This window comes from Tribolium castaneum, chromosome 4 (assembly GCF_031307605.1).
Source record: "Tribolium castaneum strain GA2 chromosome 4, icTriCast1.1, whole genome shotgun sequence".
Taxonomy (NCBI): domain Eukaryota; kingdom Metazoa; phylum Arthropoda; class Insecta; order Coleoptera; family Tenebrionidae; genus Tribolium; species Tribolium castaneum.
In genome coordinates, this window is record NC_087397.1 from 7,776,033 (window position 1) to 7,797,881 (window position 21,849).

Below are 21,849 nucleotides of genomic sequence, written 5' to 3' on the forward strand. Positions count from 1 at the left end.
TGTTGCAACCTTTGAAGAATGGCAGCAGAACTCTAGTGGCATTGGCAATAGCAATAGTCTTATTATGTCAGGAACATGTAAATTGGCAGCGGCCAAACATTAGACTGAAAGTTTGGCGGCGACCTGGCAATGCAGAAGGCCTGAAATGTGTTCAGAAGAAGTCTCTTTATTTACCAAGATCTCTGTGCCGGTGGAAAGACATAACTCGTTTTTGTCGATATGATTTTAACTGCGGTTGACTATTTTGACAACATTCTTCATCCTGTTGTCCCGCTGCTGCAGAAATGGGTGGAAATTTCTTATTCAAGCACGATATTGCTCTTCTACATACAAAATTAAAATTTGATTGTGAACAAAGTCACCTAATTAAATTCCATTGAATATTGGGGAATATGATAAGTCTTTTGCAGCAAAATGTTTTGTGGCAGACAAGGGAAGAGGTAATATCGTGTCCCAAAGAGCAATGACGCACTATATTGCGAAAAAATAGACAATTCAATAACCATGCTACACGTGCACCATGGAGGACACCCATTTTCCATTTTTCGTTAGTTTAGCCTTTTTTTGTCAGATAAAGATTTTTTAAAATTTTGTAACATACCTAATGTATTGTTCAATTTTTTCTGAAAAATAAAGCTATAGTGGATTCTCTCAGCTTTTTACACATTTGTATTTTGTGTATCTCCATACCTCACCAAAAATTATGACCTCGTAATTACTGTTTATGTTTTATTTACTTTTATGTTTTCGTTTTTAAAGCACTGATGAGAAATTTGAAACGAGCGCCATGGTTGGCCTCCGCCATTGCAAAGATTTTTGATGTAGGAAAGTCGAGTTCATATCCGTGTAAATTTACGATAGTTTTACGAGCGACAGCCCCATCAAGCTGAGACGCGAAATGAGATCCTGCAGACCTTATTTATGTTAGAGCTCCTTTTAGTTTTAACACTTTGACGTGTAAACGAGCGGTGTAACGGCCGACCTGCAGACCAGCGGCTCCGGCTGCTTAGCAGGAGCGTTCTTTGTGGTGATTGCAACTCCTGCGGTGGTGCAGAGCCGCAGGACGTGCGTGTTTCCGCCATCTTTGGCAGCGACGTCACTCTTGCAGGACGGCCCACTGGCCGAGTCTCCGCCCATCCTGCTGTATGTGTATACTCGCATCCACGTATACACTCACACACAGGCCCATTTTTATTGCTCGGCTGAGAGAGATGACGACGGTTTAAAGTGGCTGAGAATGACTAGCTGACTATAAACAGGCGCTGGGAGAGCGGCTCTTCAAAGAACCCGCTGATGGTTGAAAGTGCCTTCGGTAATAAATCGACAGAATCAGCGCCGCTATTCATAAAAGTTGCCGCTATCGCATTAATTATGAACCCGCTGTTCGCTGGGTTCAGCGCTCAAACAGTTTGCATATGGGCATCATAAATTACTGTCAGTTATATCTGCAACGACGGCATTCTACAGCATTCCCAGCGAAATTTAAATCAACTCCACCGTTTACCTCATTTTTAAACATCAACGAGTTAATAGCGCCGGGAAAATGCTTAATTACCGAAGTGACACGGCTATGCCGCAACATTAACACTTTTTAACATTTCTACAGACCATACACACATTCATTACCTCAACGAGATGCTTCATTGGCTTATTAAGAGATATTTACTTACAAGAACACCGTTTGACGATATAACACGTTCCATCAACCTCCACAAGAAATCCTCTTCTATAAAAAACTCACACATTGCAGGAAAAATTACCCACAATAATAGTAATAAAGGGTGGGGCACACAATGTAAATGTACACAATGTACATGTCACAATGTAAATTGGTTGTGATTTTGTCAAAAATAAAAATAAATGGGTTCTGTTGTAAAATTGATGACGTTAAGTTGAAAAAATTATATCGGCCATATGACCACCTCCTTGATCTCGTTTTACAATATTTTGAACTGTTTCTCGCTAAATATCTGACTGCAAATTGGTGATTTCTTTTTCAATGTTGCGCGAGATTACAAAAAGTCCACAGGAAAAAATTTGGCATCGTCAGATCTGGCGATCTGATCTGTCAGTTCGTCGCCAAAACGGGAGATCACACGACCTGAAATTTGTTAAACAAGAGGTATAACAATTATCCCGCGTTCTTCAAGTGTGTATTGCTTATTGACAACAAATTCTCTATCTTTTAACAACTGTAGCATCAAAGCTCAATGAGAATAGACGCCTTTTGTAACGACTATTATAAAATAACATTATCTATAATAATACCTATAGAGGGTGCAGAAAATAAATCAATATAAGTCAAATAATAAAAAAATTACATAATTTTAAAATTGTAGGAAAATTTGTAAATGTGAAAAATAGAATCGTCATTGAAGGACTTGACTGATTGGCTTCTGAGCTCTCCATATAGTAATTTATTTTTTAAATTTGCCAATTAATGCCATCGCTTCTGGCTGAAATTAACTTTATTTGAATTTTATGTCAAGAAGCCTTAAGAAACAATATATTTTTTTAAATGAGTAAAAGCAACATATTTTTTAACGTAAGTAAGTCTAATCTCATCTTTACCAACCAAAGACAAATACGAGGAACGATACTTCTCGTCTATGTTTGTTGTTCGAAGCTTATTGGAATGGTCTCTATTGATCTTATTTGTGAGTATTGGAAAGATACTGATTTGGCAAACATGAAATGTACTGAACAGCTGAAGAAATTTTACCAAGACGAAATGATGAGGACATATGGAATGAAAAACAACGTCAAATGTTTAAATAATAATTGACAAATTCATTACATAAGGCCTAAATGATGAAATAAGGCATAAGAGTTCCCGTGAAGCCGCTAAAATGAAAAATGCCAATTTTACGCTCTCACAAAATATTTTATTTAAAAAAATTGGACAGTCGCTCAAATTAAAGCTAGACCACTACACGAAATGTATAAGAATTCTCTTATTTTGTTGACACATTTTATTTCTGGATAAAAAAAACAGGGTCCAACTTCCACACAAAATATAATGCTCTGTGGACACTGTGGACACTATCATCGATATCACCAGTTCACCACCCAATAAAAGAAAGAAGTTCAAAAAAAAATTAATTAATTTTTCCAAAATCGACAGACAAGTTGACAGTTTCCAGAATCACTGTGAGCTTGAAAGTGTCACTTTACTGGACTAGTTACTTTTGCGATTTTTACCAGACTGAACTGCCTTTACCGGACTTATTTTCGAAAATCAAACCAAAAGCAACCTAAACTTTCGAAAATTTTTGTTGTTTATTTGTTGGTTTGAATATCCTTTTTTGTCTCCAGTTAATGTTGTACTACGTATTGCTACTAAAAACAATTTGGAAAAAAATGTCGTCAGGAAAGTATCTTAGCCTGACTCGGAGGCCTTAAAGATCCTAAAATAAAAGATACTGGAAAGCCTAGCTTTACTACAAGCTTCGCTAGAAACAGTTAAAATATTTTTTTAAACTAATCACCATGAAACTGACTTGGAAAAATTTTACAAAAAGCGCTGAAATTCGTATTTGAAGGTCTTTTATTTACAGAAATCGACTTCATTCTTATTGTAACAGATCTTTACATTAATGTCATTAGTAAAATATGCAAGGATAACTACTAATGTTAACAGTTTTCAGTTTTCATAATGTTCAACGTTAAATGCCGTCATTTTTATGTCATCACATTCTCATAGTCTCTATGCAATTATGTAAATTTTCAAACTTTATGCAAATAACAAGTCTAGCCAATAATAAGCCAATAAGGTGTTATTCATTTTTAGTCGCTTGTGTCTTAAATTACGTAATTAGGTTTGATAATTTTTGGTAATATTTGCAGGTCATTTCAAAAAGTATGGTACTATAAGCTCTTGCTAGAATAATGTTCCCGTCTTCACGCAATGAAAATTGTTGTTCTGCACTTGGTTTCCAAGTATGAGAAACTCAAACAATTTATTGGTGATACGAAGAAGGTGAGGTTATTTATGGTGCAAAAATGTAATTTCGCACCCAGTCTGTCCTATCGGCTATTTGTATCTCATATGGCTGTTGCTTGCCTCAAGTAACTTTATCCACGACACGTTGTCACTATTTAAAGCCAATCCATCTTTTTTATGGTTAATATACGTCGAGGAATTTACAGGTCAAGAGTCGTGTCCACTAGTTCCAAAGTCCTTAAATCACTTGATTTCCTGTAGCTGTTGAGTAAAAGTTCCTCGTTGGGAGTCATCGTCCTGAGGAATTGAACGTTAACCTGTCTTCTTCCATACCCATCCGCAGAATATGATTGATGCGCCCGATTCATCTTCGTTATTTCCTTCCGTGACACTCTTCTAACTTTTGCTCTGTATATAATTAGCTGTGGAGAGCATCGCCGGAGACGGGAAGATGTCAGAGAAGGCGCGATTCTTGCGCATACGATTATCCCAATTTATCACTGTCGGACGGGGGCGAATTCATAATAAACTCGTGTAACGATTGGGGCATGCATGCGGTTCGGTTCGGTTGGGACAGTGGCGGCTTGCCCTGCGTGATCGATCACATGACAGCCGAGTTCATGCTCGGCAATCAATCAGGACTCGCTTCATTCTCTAGCACTCATTAACAATCCTGCTAATCACCGCTGCTCGCAAAGTAGACCGACTCCCGACATGGAAAATATTCTCACGTCTGTGTTATATAGTTTCGACGACGATCTCGGATAACTTCATTTATTAAGGTGTCACTGCGACGAAGATACGGCCAAGCTTCTAAAGATTACTCTTGCAGGACGTCGCGAGAAATTCACTTTTTGCAGAAAAGCGCATCGGGTATTTCTGGTCCACTTAACTTTAATGAGTTAATTTTAAGTCTAATTCATTTGATACAAGGAAAAACTAGAAAAAATAATCAAGGCACCATTAGGAAAGAATTTCATCTAACGAGCACTGATTGCTTCAAAGGTTATCTCATTATTATTTGCAATGGAATTTGTTACTGTCATAAATTTATTATCATTATGTTGTCAGTTGTTTCTATTAATTATAAATTTTTTTCACACGTAACGACGACCTTCAAAAATCTTAAATCACACTACATTCAAATCAAAATAAGTCGTAAATTATGGTTAACGCGATGACCTATCGCGATTAGAAGCAAATATGTTACAAATATAAATTTACGAGCGTCATAGGACATTGTATAATATTGTTTATGCACTGAATTTATTACTTATGGTGCGTGATGCGTAAAAACTAGCTTATATTCAATATTTTCATTGTATACATTATTCATTTCACAATTCGAAATTTATTTTCAAGGGTGTTCAAAATTAGTTGTTTAGGTAAATATAAATTTTTCCAGAAGGACTCATTTAATGGTCTGTGGCCAAATATTCTGTCTAGACAAAAAACCGATCAGAAAACGAAATGTTTAGGTATATTTTGCTGGAATAAATCTTTGTAATTCGATGCAACTGAACTGCTGTCTATATAAAGACTGCTTGCTTTTTTAAGAAAATATTACGCAACTAGCAAAATCATTTGTGTTAAGTGTTAAGTTAGCAGTTCTGCTTTATAAAAAAAGCTACTTAAACGTTAAAAAATTGTGTAAGACGAAAGACTATAACAGAGAAAATTTCAAACTGGAACCAGTTTATGAAAATTCGGAGAATGCGCAAGTAATGAAAAAAGAATACAAAATTATTCACGAATGGGAAAGAAAACAACGTAATAAGGGTATCTGAGGATATAAGAGTATTCGGCGAAAAAGAAGAAATGTAACATATGAATCAATTTTCAATTTATTGCAGCTAATTTTCATAATACCTTTGCTCTTATCCTCCAAAAAACAAAATTTTTTGTGTAAGCGGTCTTTTTTTAATGTCCATATGAGAAGCTCATTTTTCCAGCAATATTTTACTTAACTACTTATCGCAGACATTTTTGAAAAATATTGATCATTAACCATCGGTTTTTCTCAGAATAGTAGAGGAATAAGGCTCAACATTTCTGCCTTATTTTAAAGCAATTTAAAGAGGTTGAATTTAAATTATGTCATTTAAAAATGTTTGGGGGCAAGACGGTCTAACTCTCGAAGCGTCCTCATTTCAGTTTGTCATACAATAATAGGAGCAACATGGAAATAAGCTGCTGTCAAAACTAATTTTACTTTTTATTTTCATATTGAAATTGTTGTTCCACAAGTCTTCTTATTTAAACTCTTTTGGTAATTTACTTCATCCAAGTCTTTTAGCTGGCCAGTTTTGACCGCAAATCGCTAAACTCCTGACTATTTGAGCTTTTAATCGTCTATTAATTAAGTTCAAGGTACAGCGTTTTGAAAAATGTATACACGAGTGAACCCGGAGGCAGGTTTTGATAGTAGATAAAATGTTAAACAATAATCACTTCCTTATTAATCAAAGCCCGATTTAATCTCGTGAGCATTATTTATTGTTATCGCTGGTTGTTCTCGGATAAGTGGGACTTTAATCTATTTGCTTTGAATAATTTGCAACTACTTGGTTGAGTATGTATTTATGTCGGATAATTTTTCATGATAACGAAGTGCAGATAGAACAGCATGGCGATATAAATGTATCTTATTGTTGCAAAGTGTCGAATCAGTTGTGAAAGTAGTTTAGAGATGGCTAGATTCGAGTGTAGAGCAACTTGTTGGTCATCATTACAGCACTCCCTGTTGTGATCGAGTTAATGACATGGCAGAACACGCCACCGATCTCGTCCGGTCAGTCCGGTGAGAAGTCAATAACAGAATGATTTGTTTAATTCCCGCGACGATGGTATCGGTTCTACATGAAAGCAGCTGCATTAATCATATATATCTGTTCGGCGGCGGCGAAAGTTGAAAGAAGACATTACGGTAACGAATGGGGTCAAGTCAAGCTGAAACAACATCCCGATGTGAACAACGTTCGGTATCGCGGCACACATCTCGAATTGGCTCGCAGTTAACAGAGGGTGTGGAGCATTGATAAATGGGGCCATAAATTATAGCCGACTCCTCCCTGGAGTTGAGTGGGCAAATATCTATCACAGTTATAATTTAAAAGATCGTTTATCAAGATATTTATTGCAATCATAAAGCGTATACGGCCTGAAATATATAGTGACAGCCCGTTTCATAACGATACCTGACGGCCGAGTCCGGTTCGTAAATAACCAGAGACAGCTCCGGTGACACTGCGTGACGTTACGACACGACGCGTCCTTTTCCGCAACTCCTATCTGCGTCGGATTAATTAATGTCCGTCGTCGACACATCCCAGTGTTCGACATAAATCTCCCATCATCCCAATAAGTGTAAACTTACGCAGATAAGCGCTGAAATATTGTGGTCGACGGTGCCGCACGCTGTCTCCACCTTTACGTGCATACGCGCTAATCCGACGGTCATTTGCATTTTCGTGTCGCTTATTGCAAAAGTGCCGGCTGGGATCAAGCACTTATCTGACATTTACACTCAACTACTTGAATCTAATTATTATTTATAGACGCGTTCGCCTTACTCTAACACATTTTATTACTTCATCAGATACGACGGACAAGCCATTGTTTTAATTTATGACCGGTGGCACGTTTACATTCGTCAAGTACCGACCCAACTACCTACAGCGATATGTTTCCCAACACAAATTACCAGCGCAACTGCAGCCATTGCCTCCTATGGACTTTCATAAATTTTTATAAATACATAATACTGCCTAACTTACGACTCTTGATATAATGAATTGTCGCTACACCAGCTTTACACTCTTACACTACAGCTTTAGAAATGTAAATCGCAAATCAGTAAATCAAAATAATAAATTTATTAACTCAGTTCCTTGTTTTGTTTCATTTTCCCACTCCCTACAGCAAATAAGTGGTCACAGAAGGTCATTCATGTTTGGCATTATTTGAATTAGTCCCTTATGGTGAACGGGTCACAGATTTTGAGATGTAGATATTGGATCCTTAACTGGATCAAGAGTTACTTGAGTCTAGTTACAATGTATCCAGTTCCAGATTTATAAACTTTACAGGAAACGCGTGGAAATCGGAATATCTTCTCGGTTTTCTTGGCAAATCAAAGAACAAGTGCATATATTGGCCTCTTGCGATTAATTAACACAGGAAGTACTTTGACAGTGTAGTAAAGTCTAAAAGTTAAAAAAAAATCTGGGCTTACAATGTACATAAGTTTGCTTCAATTTTTCGTAAGAATTTTTGTGCTATAAGTAATGCATGTTTATTGATCTAGTATATTAGGTATTAGTTATAGAATAGTTTAGTATCCTTTTATTCATACAAAGTGCTCACAAACGAGCGCACCAACTCAGTGGTACGTTGTTGAGAAGCATACTTAGATTACGGAAAAAATCTTGAAAAAATTCCTGAAGAAATATTTTAAAAAATCGTAAGGTACAATAGTATATTATTTTCTGAGTTTTATAAGACGTTGTGTCACGAATGGTTTTGGAGCACGACGAAGGAGTGTTCCAACAGAATGAGTGCCCCAATATTCTTTCTAGTTTCTATTTTTGTTGTTTGTTTTTATTTAGTTTAACTTATCAAATTATGTTCAAACTATTTCAGACTCGTTAGTCTCACTTTTTAGCTGAATTTGGAGCACTGTAGGTAAAAGCATCAGCACAATTTGGCTCAAATACAATTCATTGAAACAAACTGGAAAATAAAGTTGGGGTCTAACGTAGTACATTTGCAAAAATATCTCGACTCATACGAAAGAAAAAAGACCATAAAACAATGGTGAGTGAAAAAGTACACATGAAAGTGGCAATAGAGAATTTGCTCGCACATTTTTCTCGCGCAATTTTGTAGAAAACGCCGATCGTTTGTGCAGTCTTGTGATCTTTTTATGGTAGTGTCGTTTCAAGTCATGTCCTTGATTGGATTCTGCTTTACCGGCGTGTTCATTGCAAGAAATCCGCGCCGAAAAAAGCCATGTTCACAGCAGCGGCAAATAAAGCAATCAAAGAACAATAACGGCGTAAGGAAGCGAAATAATGGATGGCTCACAGTTTTTGCGGTTGTCCAGCTCTAGGGCTGGATATTTAGAATCCCGTTGAGGATGAGAACATAGGGACAATCCGCGGTAAATGTTGATCCTTTTTTCACCCTTATGGTCGTGTCCCCTCGGGCGACATAATTTCCGTTTTATAAACGTCCTCCGTTTCTCCGGTGTGATTAATGTACCGGATTCCATTAAGCAATGATGTTTTTGTGTTTGGTGATGTGATGGGCTCCAGGCGAGATGAGTCATGGATTCGACGCCACCCCCACACCCATGTGGCTTTTTTCGAAAAGTGGAGATGTAATTCGGGCCGTAATCAGGGTAAATGCCAGCAGGTGTAGGGGGGAATAATTAATTTCCTCTTGCGAACATTGATTACGTAATTGGTAAGTTAGCAGGCTAGGAGATAAACTAATTATGAATGAACGTGTAATATATAGAGCGTTCCATTAAATCTGTTATCAGAAGCTTAATCAGTAATGCGGGTTGTCATGTACAACATTAGCGTCAGTGCCGATTTGCTGGGTTGTCAGCGTCCGCAGATGAGCTACATCACACGGACAGCTGGGGGAGGATCATTAAATTACTACTATTACACGTCACAGTTCTTGACAAATAATATCAACATCAAACTCGCTCTCTCTGCAGCTAACGCTTTAATTAGAAAATCTGCTTGTCTGTCGTTCACTCATTTCTGGTAATATCCACGAAGGATTTAATGTTACCACGTCCAATTTATCACATGATGTTAGAGAAGCTCCTTCGAAACGTGTTACAAAATTGGGCTAAGAAATGAAGAAATGTTACAATCAATACACCTTTATCAGTTTCAATAGACTATAAAAATTAGTGGCAACCATATAGGATTTTATAGAACTAGTATTTCAAGTAGAAACACAAATCCAAGTCGTAACTTTGTTCATTTTAATTTAACCATACATGATTTTGTTATGCAACACAAGAAAACGTATATCATTTTGACTTTATGGCTTTTGCACAACCGTTTGATGTTTTATGTACAAGCTCTCCATCATGACTCACTAATACTATCGGTCTAACTATAACTACAATCAATTGCACTGTAGTGGTGATGTGGGTTCAAATGCCACCTGCGTCCCCGAGTGTCTCAGTGATTGATAATCAGGATACTAAAATAGGGGCGGAGGGGAGAAGCTAACATGTAATTAGATGGAATGATTGGCAAAACGCCGAAGAAAATCATAAAGGTTTTTATGTGAGCTTTGCTAGCACTTGTCATTTAAGTTGCGTTTATTACCTCGGAGTGTAACAATTTCCGTTTGCGTCAATAGTCGTGAAGTTGCCTCCAAGGGGCGCATTTGACGTCGAGCTTCGTAGCATTTATCGCGTTGGCAAGCCGATTTTAATTACACAGTTGCCGTTATTGAATAGTCCCGCGAGCACAATCAGCAGCAGTGCAAATGCGTACTAGGTAGCGTCCAGAAATATATGTGTACAGATTAAGGATTAATTAATTACCTCGTAAACGGGTAGCGAGCGAGAGAAACACCATGATAACAGTGCTAATGAGATTAACCAACAAGCAGTGCAGCATAAGTGGCTTAATTGATAGTTCAGGGAGCAAGGCATGAGATAGCCTTGTAAGAACGCATGTAACCGGGCATTTTTACAACCGGCGGTATTTATGTCATCTGATATTGCCGTTGAGACTGTGCATGTGTGCGTGATCTTTGGCTGGAAACACACAACAAGATTCGAATGTCTGAATCCGGGACGGGATAATCCGGATCGTAAATTTCGACTATAACGATTAGTGAGGCGGCGAACTCGCGATTCTGTCCTGACCGGCGGCTCGCTTCGCCACATCCGTCGCCATTATGGAGTCAATTAAAGGAAATTGGTGAGGTCGCGGCGTTGTAAATTGGATTCGTTTCCGAAGATTACATACTGATACGGACTCTACAGCTCATATATCACTTATCTCCACCGCTAATAATTGGTTTATCGGAAATCGACGATTGCACTCCCGACCGCTTGCAGACGCATAGGAGATATAAATTGAAACGTTCCCAGAAATCCGAGAACGTCTCACGATACAAAGTTATTTAAATTCACTCACCACTACTGCAAATGGAGACTTGTTCCTTACAAACCAGCAAATCTCCAATGAAATTTTTTCATTATTAGAAAATTGGTAGAGTGAGTTCTTAGAACAAGAAATTCGTTTTTATTTAGACAGATTTGGACAAAGAGTATTCTAGTGTTGCCTGAAGAAGTAGAAAGTTCTTTAAGATCAACAGTACTTGCCTAAATATTAACCATTTTCATTAATTTTTATTTATGTTTCATTTCATTATTTGTATTTCACCATAAGAAATACTAGTATATTACATAGGCAGAAATTAATTAGAGGGGGTGGGTTTCCAAAATATTTTTTTAATAAAACATGTGTACGAAATTGCCAACTTTCATGTCTACTTAATTAAGTGGATACAGACACTTTCGCAAGGGGTCGTGGGAAAAAGAATTATGGTAACAACATGGTAGAATAATAAAATAAACATTTTTACCTCGATTTTACAGCAGATTCTCGCTGTTGACTATCCAAAATCCAAATTATCCAAAACCAAGTTTATTGTCATTCTCTCGTAAAAAGTTACCTCAAGTATTCAAGGGTTGACGTTATTTTAACGTGGATATCAAAAAGAATGTAAAAGAAGGTTTTTATAGAGACAGATTGCTAATTTCTAACATAAAGAAAATACAGATAAACAAAAATTAGGTCATTAATTGACTAAATTCATTAAATTAAATTGTTGTGTTATTTTTGCTATTTCACACGGCTTTTTGTTTATTTTATAATTGCAGCTAAAATTTTGCGTGAAATCTTCTATAAGCGAACACCGACGGTGGCATGTTTTTTGTCTGGTTAATGGAGGTGTCCTCGTAAGGGAAGTAATAACGTATACATAGACACAAACTAAAAATAATTTATTAAAGAAGTAGTGGCTTCATAATATTTTGTACAATAACAATACTTATCAATAATAATTTCTTGGGAAAAATTTTTTTTTTTCAAAGTTTGCTGCATTTTGTTCACGATTACTCGCAAATTTGCTAGAAATGTACTTAAAATTTATAAGGACGAATTCAGAACTTCCCTATCTACCCTTCTGAAGTTAACTGACCTATTTTCAATCCTTATTTCTTCAAAAAAAACTTCGTTCTTCAGAAACATTTCCACTTTCATGTCATTTCTTATTTCTTTACCAATTCATATTTATTTTTAACAATATTTGTTGTTTGGTTTTCCTATTTCACATTTCTTTCTAAATTTTGTACACTCGATTTAAATGTAGATCTATTTTTTTATTATAATGTTAACATACGAATAGGTATGCTTTTTGGTTTTATTTTTTCATGATATCGTTGTATAATGAATAAAATGTACTAACGAATGCTTATAGACAACGTAGTCCGTAGGGCTTACGGTAAACGAGATCTAGATCTAGATCCTAATCTGAATCGGTTTAATATTAAAATGCAACATGTATCCGCTTATGTGAATTCCCGAATTTTCTGACGGTTTGTCATATTAATAACAACACGTGCGGGTATGGTAAGTTGTTCGCTTAAAGAAGAGATTTTGTTTCTAAGGATTCGAATTGCACTTTCCGCGTCCCTTTATTGGAAAGTCCGTTTAAAAAGGAAACAATATCATTTGAAATACATTAGCTCAAAATGGGACTAACAAAAATGTCCGCTTATGAGAAAGTTTATAGGAGTTGTCCCTTAAGAGAGATTTGACTATATTATTTTCAAAATTCAACTCCTGTATTACTCGTATCAATGTCGTTCATTTTTTTATAAATTTCTCTAAGAAGGATAATTCGTTGAATTGTTTTTATTATGCTTTATAAAAATTAAAAAACAATGTTGGAGAAATATACGAAACTTTTGCAGTTCACACTTTTCAGTTTCAACTTTTTTTTCTAATGGTCAAATATAAAATGATTTGTAAAGTGAAAAGGAAAAGTTGCAAAGTTGTTTGGGTCTATGACTTTGACCTTTTTGAATTATCGGAAATCTACTGTTATTTTAATTTTTGGTATAGACTGAGAATGGTCTAATAAATCAAACTGTGTAAGCGAGTCATTTTCTAACGAGTCAATAAACAACGATGCTATCACGTCGCCTGCCAAATGAACTTGGCATAAAAACTTAACAATGAACAGAAAGAGCATAAAGACAATGGTTAAGACGGCCCCACATTTTGTCAACCGATATAATCTTAACACATTGCTCCTATAAACATGCGGGTACTGTTTATAGCCAAACAAATATTATGTAGAGTAAGTTGTGGCGTTTAATGTATTTCATGTCATTAGCGGTAATAGAACACATTTTATAGCCAATTTGATCTAGTTACTACAAACAATTAACTCGACGATTTATTGTTTTAATGTTTATTATAAATAAATAAAAACAGACCTATTTTTAACTTTTGACAATAATAAAATTTTATAGACACATCAGACGGGCAATAAAGATTTGCGTTTTACGATCTCTCAATAAAAACATTAAATTATTATTTATAATTTAGACTGGTGTTATGCAATAAATTAATATAAAATGAATTAGCCTACGGAAATGTCGACATCCAAAATTACACATGAGCTGTAATTTTTACGACTTTAATAAAATTTTACAAGGATCGTATTGTTTTCGTTTAAAATCAAATTAAGCGCATCGGCACGACAGTAAAAATTAATGAATTGATCAACCAACAGGAGTTCACAAATGAAGACTTCAAGTTCGGCGTCAGCTGCTTTCAGGGTGGCCACCCTCTGATAATTCACGAAACTAAATTGTTTGCTGACGTTGCCCCTGAGATCTGTCTTTATTGATGAAACGGCGAAGAACTATTGTTAAAACAGTCATCAATTTTAATCTTTCTTTATCAAATTGCTTCCAACAGTTCCCTTCAATAACAATGAATTCATTTTTATTGTCGTCCAATAAAACTGCCAACAATTCTATCAAACGTCCGTATATGGCGATCTAAGAATGGAACGCTCGTAAACGCACTTACAGCAAATTGTATCTCTGCGCTTTTGCCGACTAGCATCCAGTTACTCATCACAAATTCCTAGAGGTAAAATTCGTGTTAATTATTCCGAAACTGCAGGAGATGGTTAGGTTCCAACTGCTTTTATGGTTCTAATCCAATTCGGAAAAATTTCTCGCTGGGTTAGTACAAAGAATTCGCTTACCTGTGGGTCATGTATATAGCTTTGCCGAGCATATTTTTCCGAAAATTATGCTAATCCAATTTTGTAAGAATCTACCTCTGTAAATTTAACCGGATCAGTTATTATTGGTAATGAGCTGAAGTCCCAACAATCTTGTTATCTTTTATGGTGGGGCTATTGCAGGCTTTAATTTTCTTAAGACGACTTGAAGATTTATAGAGCCTCTTAAATAGTGACATCGGCCATTTAATAAAGGCTTTTAGTTTGTTGTTAGAGATAAAGCAGGATTTTTGCAATTCTGAATCGCGCGTAATGAGGTGTTGGACGAGTTTTTTGGGGAACGTTTACACAGCCTTACCTTTGTGGTTTGTGTGTCAATAATAATTAATAAACGTTTGGTGAAAAATGTGAGTTGGAGGTTTGGATGACGGCGCGAAATATAGCGGTTTCTATCGAAAACGACGAGCAAAGTGCAGAGAAGGATATTATTCGGGGATATATTGGGGCCATTTATAAATGTTGATAGGCAGCCGTCAAGTGCTAGGCAGCTGTCGTTTGTCATGCGGGGGTCGAGGCCGCGGAAGCCGCGGCGGGTTCACAGAGCTGGAGATTGATGATCCGACCTCGACATAATAGAAAACTGACGGGCCAACAATAAGCTATCGAATGTTATTAATGACATTCGCTGCTAATTTCCATGCAGCTTGACTTATAACAAATCTCCAACATTATTTTCCTTACGTCGAGAAAGGCATATTGTTTGTACTCGAACGCATTTATCACCCCCTGTCGTCGATCTTCATCTCAATGTCACGACCAACTTTTTCTATACACCTACATCATTTTTCAACTGTTATTATTAATCGACGATCAACTCAAGAAGATATTGCTTTGTCTATTATTTCCTCGACCTAAATCCCGTATCTAACAAGTGAACCGTGATCCAATAAACAAAAAACTCGACGGGATTAAAAGTCTAAATGATGAATTTCCAAAAGCTACACACTTCGGCATAAAATTACTGGTCTTTGCATAAACTTGAAAGCGTCCCTTTTACGACTTCAAACGTAATCTAATATTTGTCGTGAGACGATAAGATTGCTGGGAGTAATTTTCTTGACAGCTGTACATAATAAAACGAAATGGTGTTTCGTCATAAAGTCGAAGGAGTGGTCGTAAGGTGATTTTCCAAATTATCATAACAATACTGAGTTAAACACGTCTAATCCAATCTTGGAGGCAAGGGTATACAATTTGACGGACATTGAAAATAAGTGGATTAGCGGTAGGGGGTATCGGTTCGTTTACTTGGTTTTTGCCGACATTTTATAGCTCACAAATATCGGAATTGACAGGTGGAGCCTAATGATGTGTAGTTTTCTGATTTGCAAGTGTTGAGCAGGTATCGAAAAGAATTTCATATTCCGCTTGAAGCTTCATCAAGCAGATTTGTTAATAAATTCCCCAAGTGAAATCCGATTTGTAAGACTGCTTGAAACGGTTTTAATGAAATTAGGAGAGCCGGTATTAGCGAAACGTTTAGTAATTTGAATATATTATGTTTACTGGAGTTGTATTTGTAAAGAGCAAGTTGGTTGGATTGTGTCCAAAAACTAAAAGCGGCGCCAAGTCAGCTTGTAATTGGTGTAATTCCTCACGACACTTTGAATTAAGAGAGTATTAAAGTTTTGGAATCTTTGATCTTTCATAAATCGGACGTAGACGGGATTAATGAGCAAAGCAATTTGAAAAAGCAATGGCTTGCTCGAGCTTTGGTACTACTCGCGTCTCTTACATTCATTCATGCGTTCGCATTCTCAGCCTCGTCCAAAGAAACCGCCAATAATTGGCTAGAACTGGCGGCCGCCGTCGTAAAAAACAACAACAAACTCGGCGAAATAGCATAAATAATTCCCGCCGAACGTCAATGGCAAACTCTGATTTATTGAACGCTCGTCGACAGTGATGGAAGTCGCGGAGAATAAACAATCAAAGGGCCGCAAAGCCGACACAGTCGGTTTGTTGGATGCCCCTCCGATAATGAGACTGTCTGGCTGGATACACACAAAACGTTATCGGTAATATCGACATCTGCAATCAAAATGAGGGCCGCCGCACACGAAAATGTAAATCGGACGCATTCCGCCATGTCGCCGTGTGTCGCGGCATTCGACGCACAGGTGTTCCGAAAATTTCGCTCGCCATATCTGATGCAACCAGTTGCCAAACCGGGCCGCAGTCACATTGCGATCGCCAAAAAATTCCACACCAAAAAATAACCACCGAGCGTGATGCCATGACCAAACCAGGGCCGGAGACAGACCCAGAAAAGTTTTGTCAAAAAGCATTCGGTTTTTACTGTTTACTGTTTTTTTTGCAAATTTATAACAAAAAACTAAAGTTTAATATGGCACTGATAACAGTACCTAACATTACTTAGGTACAAGATGTTGCAAATGGAGAAAAAAGAATCTTCTGCACTTTTGAAGGTGTACCTAAATAAGGATGTTTGCTAAGGGGAAAGAAGAGTAACTCTCAAATTTGTAGTATCTAGAGTACGTAGTTTGGCATATTTGTGGAAAAATAGAAACAGCAACCGTTTTGAGAAAGTATTTTTTTATACAAGCTTGTTCCGATATATCCTGTCAAATAAAATCCAATAGTAATAGTAATAGTAATAGTAATAGTAATAGTAATAGTAATAGTAATAGTAATAGTAATAGTAATAGTAATAGTAATAGTAATAGTAATAGTAATAGTAATAGTAATAGTAATAGTAATAGTAATAGTAATAGTAATAGTAATAGTAATAGTAATAGTAATAGTAGACAATAGACAATCCTTTCTTTGAACTGTAATGATTTTTTTGTTTTCTCAAAATATTTTGGCCGAATTATCTATAAAAAAATTCCTGCATGATGCTGAAGATCCGTGCTGAAGACAAAGCTTTTCAAAGGGGTCATTTGTTTGACAGCTTATTTATGTTTTATAAATACCGAAATATCTACAAAACTTGAAATATTTGATGAAAAAGCACGTCGTAATTAACTTGTCTGTTGGCCGTTTCCGTGTTTGACTTAAATATCAAGTAAGAATAAATTTGAGAAATGCGGGCTATGCTGACGGTTTGTAAGTTTCAAGCAGTGGGAACATTAGCTGGCAGGTGAGGTTCGCGCGTTAATTAAATACATAATTATAAGTTGTCAAAAATCGTAAACGTGGCATGCACGCATTCGCTGTCAGAATAATATCCAGTCAGACTTGACTCCTTCATAAATCATGGAGGACAGTAGCGTGTACTGCAGCGAGATTTCAATGAGGCCTCATCGATTCTCCATCAATCCTTTTAAAATTTTTATCAGATCGGTGCATGTCATAAGTTATTTATCAAGTTTTTTCTTGTTTCATTAAATAGTCACGGCTACAAGTTTGCGAGAGATTGGCTGTTTTTTGACGGTGAATTAGACTCGTAACGTTTGAGTTATTTTTATGAACGCTTGCAACGATGTGGTCGTCATCGTTAGTGGTCGTTAATGCTTGTAGGTGCAAGAGAGACGACTCCACGACCATCATTAACGATAACCATCGCGCCTGCCACAGTCCTCTCCAAAGACAAATGAAGGTGCGAGCTGACAGCGAGCCCATTTAGTCGGGAAGTCGTAATTATAAGGCGTGGTGGTAGAAAAAGGTGATGGGGCATCGTCTAAGCACCGTTAACCAAACAAGGATGAAGGCGGCTTGTCCGATTCGACTTTTTTAATGTTTCAGGAGATTGGTTATTAAGATTTCAGTTTAATTAATAACCAACACCTTCCTACTAGAATAAATAACCTTCTTCACTATTTTATTGTCAGACTTTTTCAACATGCCTATCCACATTATTACCAAAATTACAAAACCAAAAAATATTTAATAGCACCCAACGACCACTTTAGTAGTTTATTATCGTAAATAACAAGTTTGGTACAACATTTAGGCCCACAACAACGCAATCACCGAAGGTGGAAGGTGGAAGGTGGATCGCTACTTTTTTTGTTACTCGATTTTGTCTTCAAGAAGACAGTATATGCTCTACTAGGCAACCAAGTTCGATCTAAAAAAGACAATTACCTACATATTGGTCTCACCTAATTTCAGCTTATTTGTTTTTTGCTTTTTTAGTTATGTGTGTCGAAAACTGACGGGTTTCCAAATTGATATTTATCGAACTTGTTAAATCTCGTGTTATGTCGAAATTGTTAAGCGAAGGAAGAACAACAATCTGTCAGGTGTTGTTAATTAATTATACGTCGGGTTTTTATCGAAAGGAAATAAAACACCATTTAAATTAATTAAAAAAATATATTTACGACTCGTTATAAAGGAGGCAAACATCCATTCAAATGAGATATTATTTTTAAATTATGTAGCTAATTAACAGTGATTTCTAATGGGTTTGCTACGACTATTATTAATAGAAGCCGACGTGTTTATCGGCAAATCTGTCAGGTCGATGATGAAAGGCGTGAAATGATTTATGACGTTATTAGGTAATATCCTTGGTGAGAATTCGATTGTTCTCAAAAGGCGTCTCCTAATTAGCCCCTGAGATTTTAACGTTTTCTCCAACTAGTGTTTGCGATAGCATCAAGCATAGATAAAATGTATCTTGACAAGTTTATAAAAGTTATGACAGCTGGAGTAGACGGAACCATAAAATAAATAAAGCTCAACCGTATTTTACGACCGACAGGTTGTAATAACTTCGCAGTGAACTGCGCCACCATCCATCCGTCATCATTGTGCTTTTGGTTTGTTGTTCATTTCCCGTATTTCGTTCGCTACTGCCTGTTTAAGGGCGGCTAACATCAAAGCATCCAGAAGGTCTGTCGTCGTCACCAACTTCATGGGTGGTAGAAACCGACAGGCCAGAAACGTGGCTGTATTAGCGCTTTGTCATGCTAGGACTTTCAGCAGGGCTGCAAAGCCTGGAGGGGCTGCCAAACCTGCGCAATAGCCTCTCGTTTAGAGAGCGGAGCTCTGTTGCCTTCAGACTTTCATACTGGAGTTGTCCGTCGTGTGAAAGCTAGTTTGCGCTCGTGTTCCGTCAGTTTATTAATCGTGTAATTGTTTTTATCCGCCGTAAACGTGCATTTATTCCAAATGGTTGTGTTGGAGGGTGGAGGCATGCTGTCAACGTCCGGAAATCAATATTTGCAGCCGGATTACCTATCACCGTTACCCACTACGGTAAGAGCGCTATTTGCTAACACTGAATCCTTGGTTGAATGCAAATTTATTTTTCAGTTGGATGCTAAGAAAAGTCCGTTGGCACTCCTCGCCCAAACATGCAGTCAAATAGGAGCAGACACTCCATCGTCCAAGCCTTTGATTTCTCCATTGGAGAAACCAAAGAAGTCGCAAGAGAATTCGACGCGTTCGCCTCCGGTAAAAAACGATAAGAGTGCTCAAAGAAACACACCGACTGAAAATAAGCTCGCTTTTAAACCATATGAAAATAATGTTGTTACGAAAAAAAGCGAAGACAACCGGCCTAACTCTAAATCAGGATCCACTCATCAAAATTCGACACCAAGTGACGAGAAGAAATCAGAAACGCAAAGTCCTGAACGGAAGTCAGTGTCACCAGCAACCAGCACCGCTGCGACACCGGCCCCCGAAACAGGGAAAACTTCTCCAGGTTCGAGTGAAAACAAATCTTCAACTCCGTCGGCTCGTGGTGCAAGCCCCATCATCAGATCCGGTCTGGAAATTCTGCAAGGACATCCGAAGGATACACCTTTGGGGGCGTACAAACACGGTGCTTTATCGTCCGGGTTATCGTCAGGACTGAACGGCCCTTTGGGATCGCTGTGTTGTCCTCCCGGACTCGAACACACGAATCCGGCTTTTAGGCCCCCGTTTCCCGGAGCTCCGTTTTCGCACCACCATGCCGCCATGCTCGCTGCCGGCTATCCGGGAGCCACTCCGGGACCGTACTTGAGTTACGCGCGTGTCAAAACTCCATCAGGTGGTGAAGCTTTAGTTCCAGTGTGTAAAGACCCTTATTGCACCAGTTGCCAATTCAGCATGCACAATCAGCAGTTGTTGATGAGTGGAGCATCTGGCCCTTGTCCCAGTGGCTGCACGCAATGCGACCACCAGAAGTATAATTTGGCCATGGCGATGTCGTTAGTGCCCCCGGGTCCCGTGCCGCCGTCGTCACTTGCTTACCCTCAGCTGGGACGGCCATATGTGTGTAATTGGATAGCGGGGGACACCTACTGCGGGAAGAGGTTCGTCACATCTGAAGAACTGTTGCAACATTTGAGAACACACACGAGTGGGTCTGACGGGTCGGCGGCGGTGACGTCCTCGGCATCGCCTTTACTTAACCCCCATTCGTTGTTCTCGTCGGCGGCGTCGCTCCATAGGCCTGGGTACCCCAATCCTCCACTTAGCCCGTTATCGGCAGCGAGGTATCACCCGTATGGGAAACCCACTCTACCTACCTCTTTGGGAGCTTCGCCATACAGTGCTTTTAATCCGACGGCTCTTGGAGCTTATTACTCTCCGTATTCCGTTTACGGACAACGGCTTGGCGCTGCTGCTGTGCATCCATAGTGATACTTGTAGTAATTTTTCTCATGTTTTGACTCATACAGAATGGCGTCTGTATCGGTCTGTTTGCTCCACTGTGATAACGTGTAAATAATTTTGTCGAAGCTAAAGCTGATTAAAATTAAGTGCAATCTGAAGCGGACTTAATCATAGGGCAATAAGTTATAAAACAGTCCATTTTCTTTCTAAGTTGTTCTCCCGTTTCAACGATACTTTAATCTTTAAATAATTCAATAAAAATATTTGTATAGACTTGTAAGTATTTAATGTTGAGTTTCGATATTGCTTTAATAAAATGTTTGTAGAACGATTGTTGTTATTTTATTTCATTCTCGTGGGGGGAGGAGTAGGGCGCAGGTGAATTGACGGTGCTGGCAGATGGGTGTGAAAGCCGCAATGATGGATTGCCGGCAAGTGACCTTCCCTTGGCATCTCCAATCTCTTGTGTATGATGGATCACCTGAGCACGTCACGAGCTCATTCATCATCGTGTCTTGAGGGTGACGGGCTTGCACGCCACTGCCTACTAATTGAAACCCGTACATTTCGAAATATACCACTTTCTATCAATAAATACATTATCGTCGTCTCCACAAGTTTGTTTTTGTACAGATAACAAACCGTAAAACGTTCATCAAATGACTATATTTCTTTCAAGTGAATCCGTTAACACAGAGGACGTGTTGCTAGACGGTATTGCTTGAGAGATTTACACTGTAACAGGTGTCACTTAAATGAACGAGTTGTTGGAATCGAAACAAACTTAGAAGTGGCAGCGGCCAAATTTTTATAGCACGGAGAAGGATGATCCAATGCCTGTCTGACGAATTGAATGCTAAGAGATTATTATTACTCCGTGTAACTGATTGACAATGGCAGTTCATACTTGTTCTGGGACTTGTGCCAAATGAGCAAAGTGAGTGACAAGATCTGTTGGCATTTGGCTGAAGGAGGTGGCGCTTGTCCAAAATAAACTGTTGGTATTTTTTCAAATA

At 37.9% G+C, this 21,849-nt stretch overlaps 1 protein-coding gene and 1 long non-coding RNA gene across 2 annotated transcripts; both read left to right on the forward strand.

Annotated features, from left to right (window-relative positions):
- Positions 1-6,354: 6,354 nt before the first annotated feature.
- LOC135265873 (uncharacterized) lies at positions 6,355-7,829 on the forward strand. The gene is made up of 2 exons (XR_010333729.1): positions 6,355-6,743; positions 7,542-7,829. It is a non-coding gene; the product is annotated as an uncharacterized LOC135265873 (long non-coding RNA).
- An 11,416-nt stretch (positions 7,830-19,245) lies between these two features.
- Positions 19,246-21,165, forward strand: noc (no ocelli). Its single transcript, XM_969829.5, has 2 exons — positions 19,246-19,483; positions 19,541-21,165. Exons 1-2 carry the CDS (start codon positions 19,397-19,399, stop codon positions 20,855-20,857), a joined length of 1,404 nt encoding a protein of 467 aa, XP_974922.2. The 5' UTR covers positions 19,246-19,396; the 3' UTR covers positions 20,858-21,165.
- The last annotated feature ends 684 nt before the right edge of the window (positions 21,166-21,849 follow it).

Excerpts from the sequence above, each read along its gene's own strand:
- noc (XM_969829.5), top strand. The coding sequence starts at position 19,397 with ATGGTTGTGTTGGAGGGTGGAGGCATGCTGTCAACGTCCGGAAATCAA. Across the intron at positions 19,484-19,540 it reads TATCACCGTTACCCACTACG|TTGGATGCTAAGAAAAGTCC; the intron begins GTAAGAGCGCTA and ends TTTATTTTTCAG.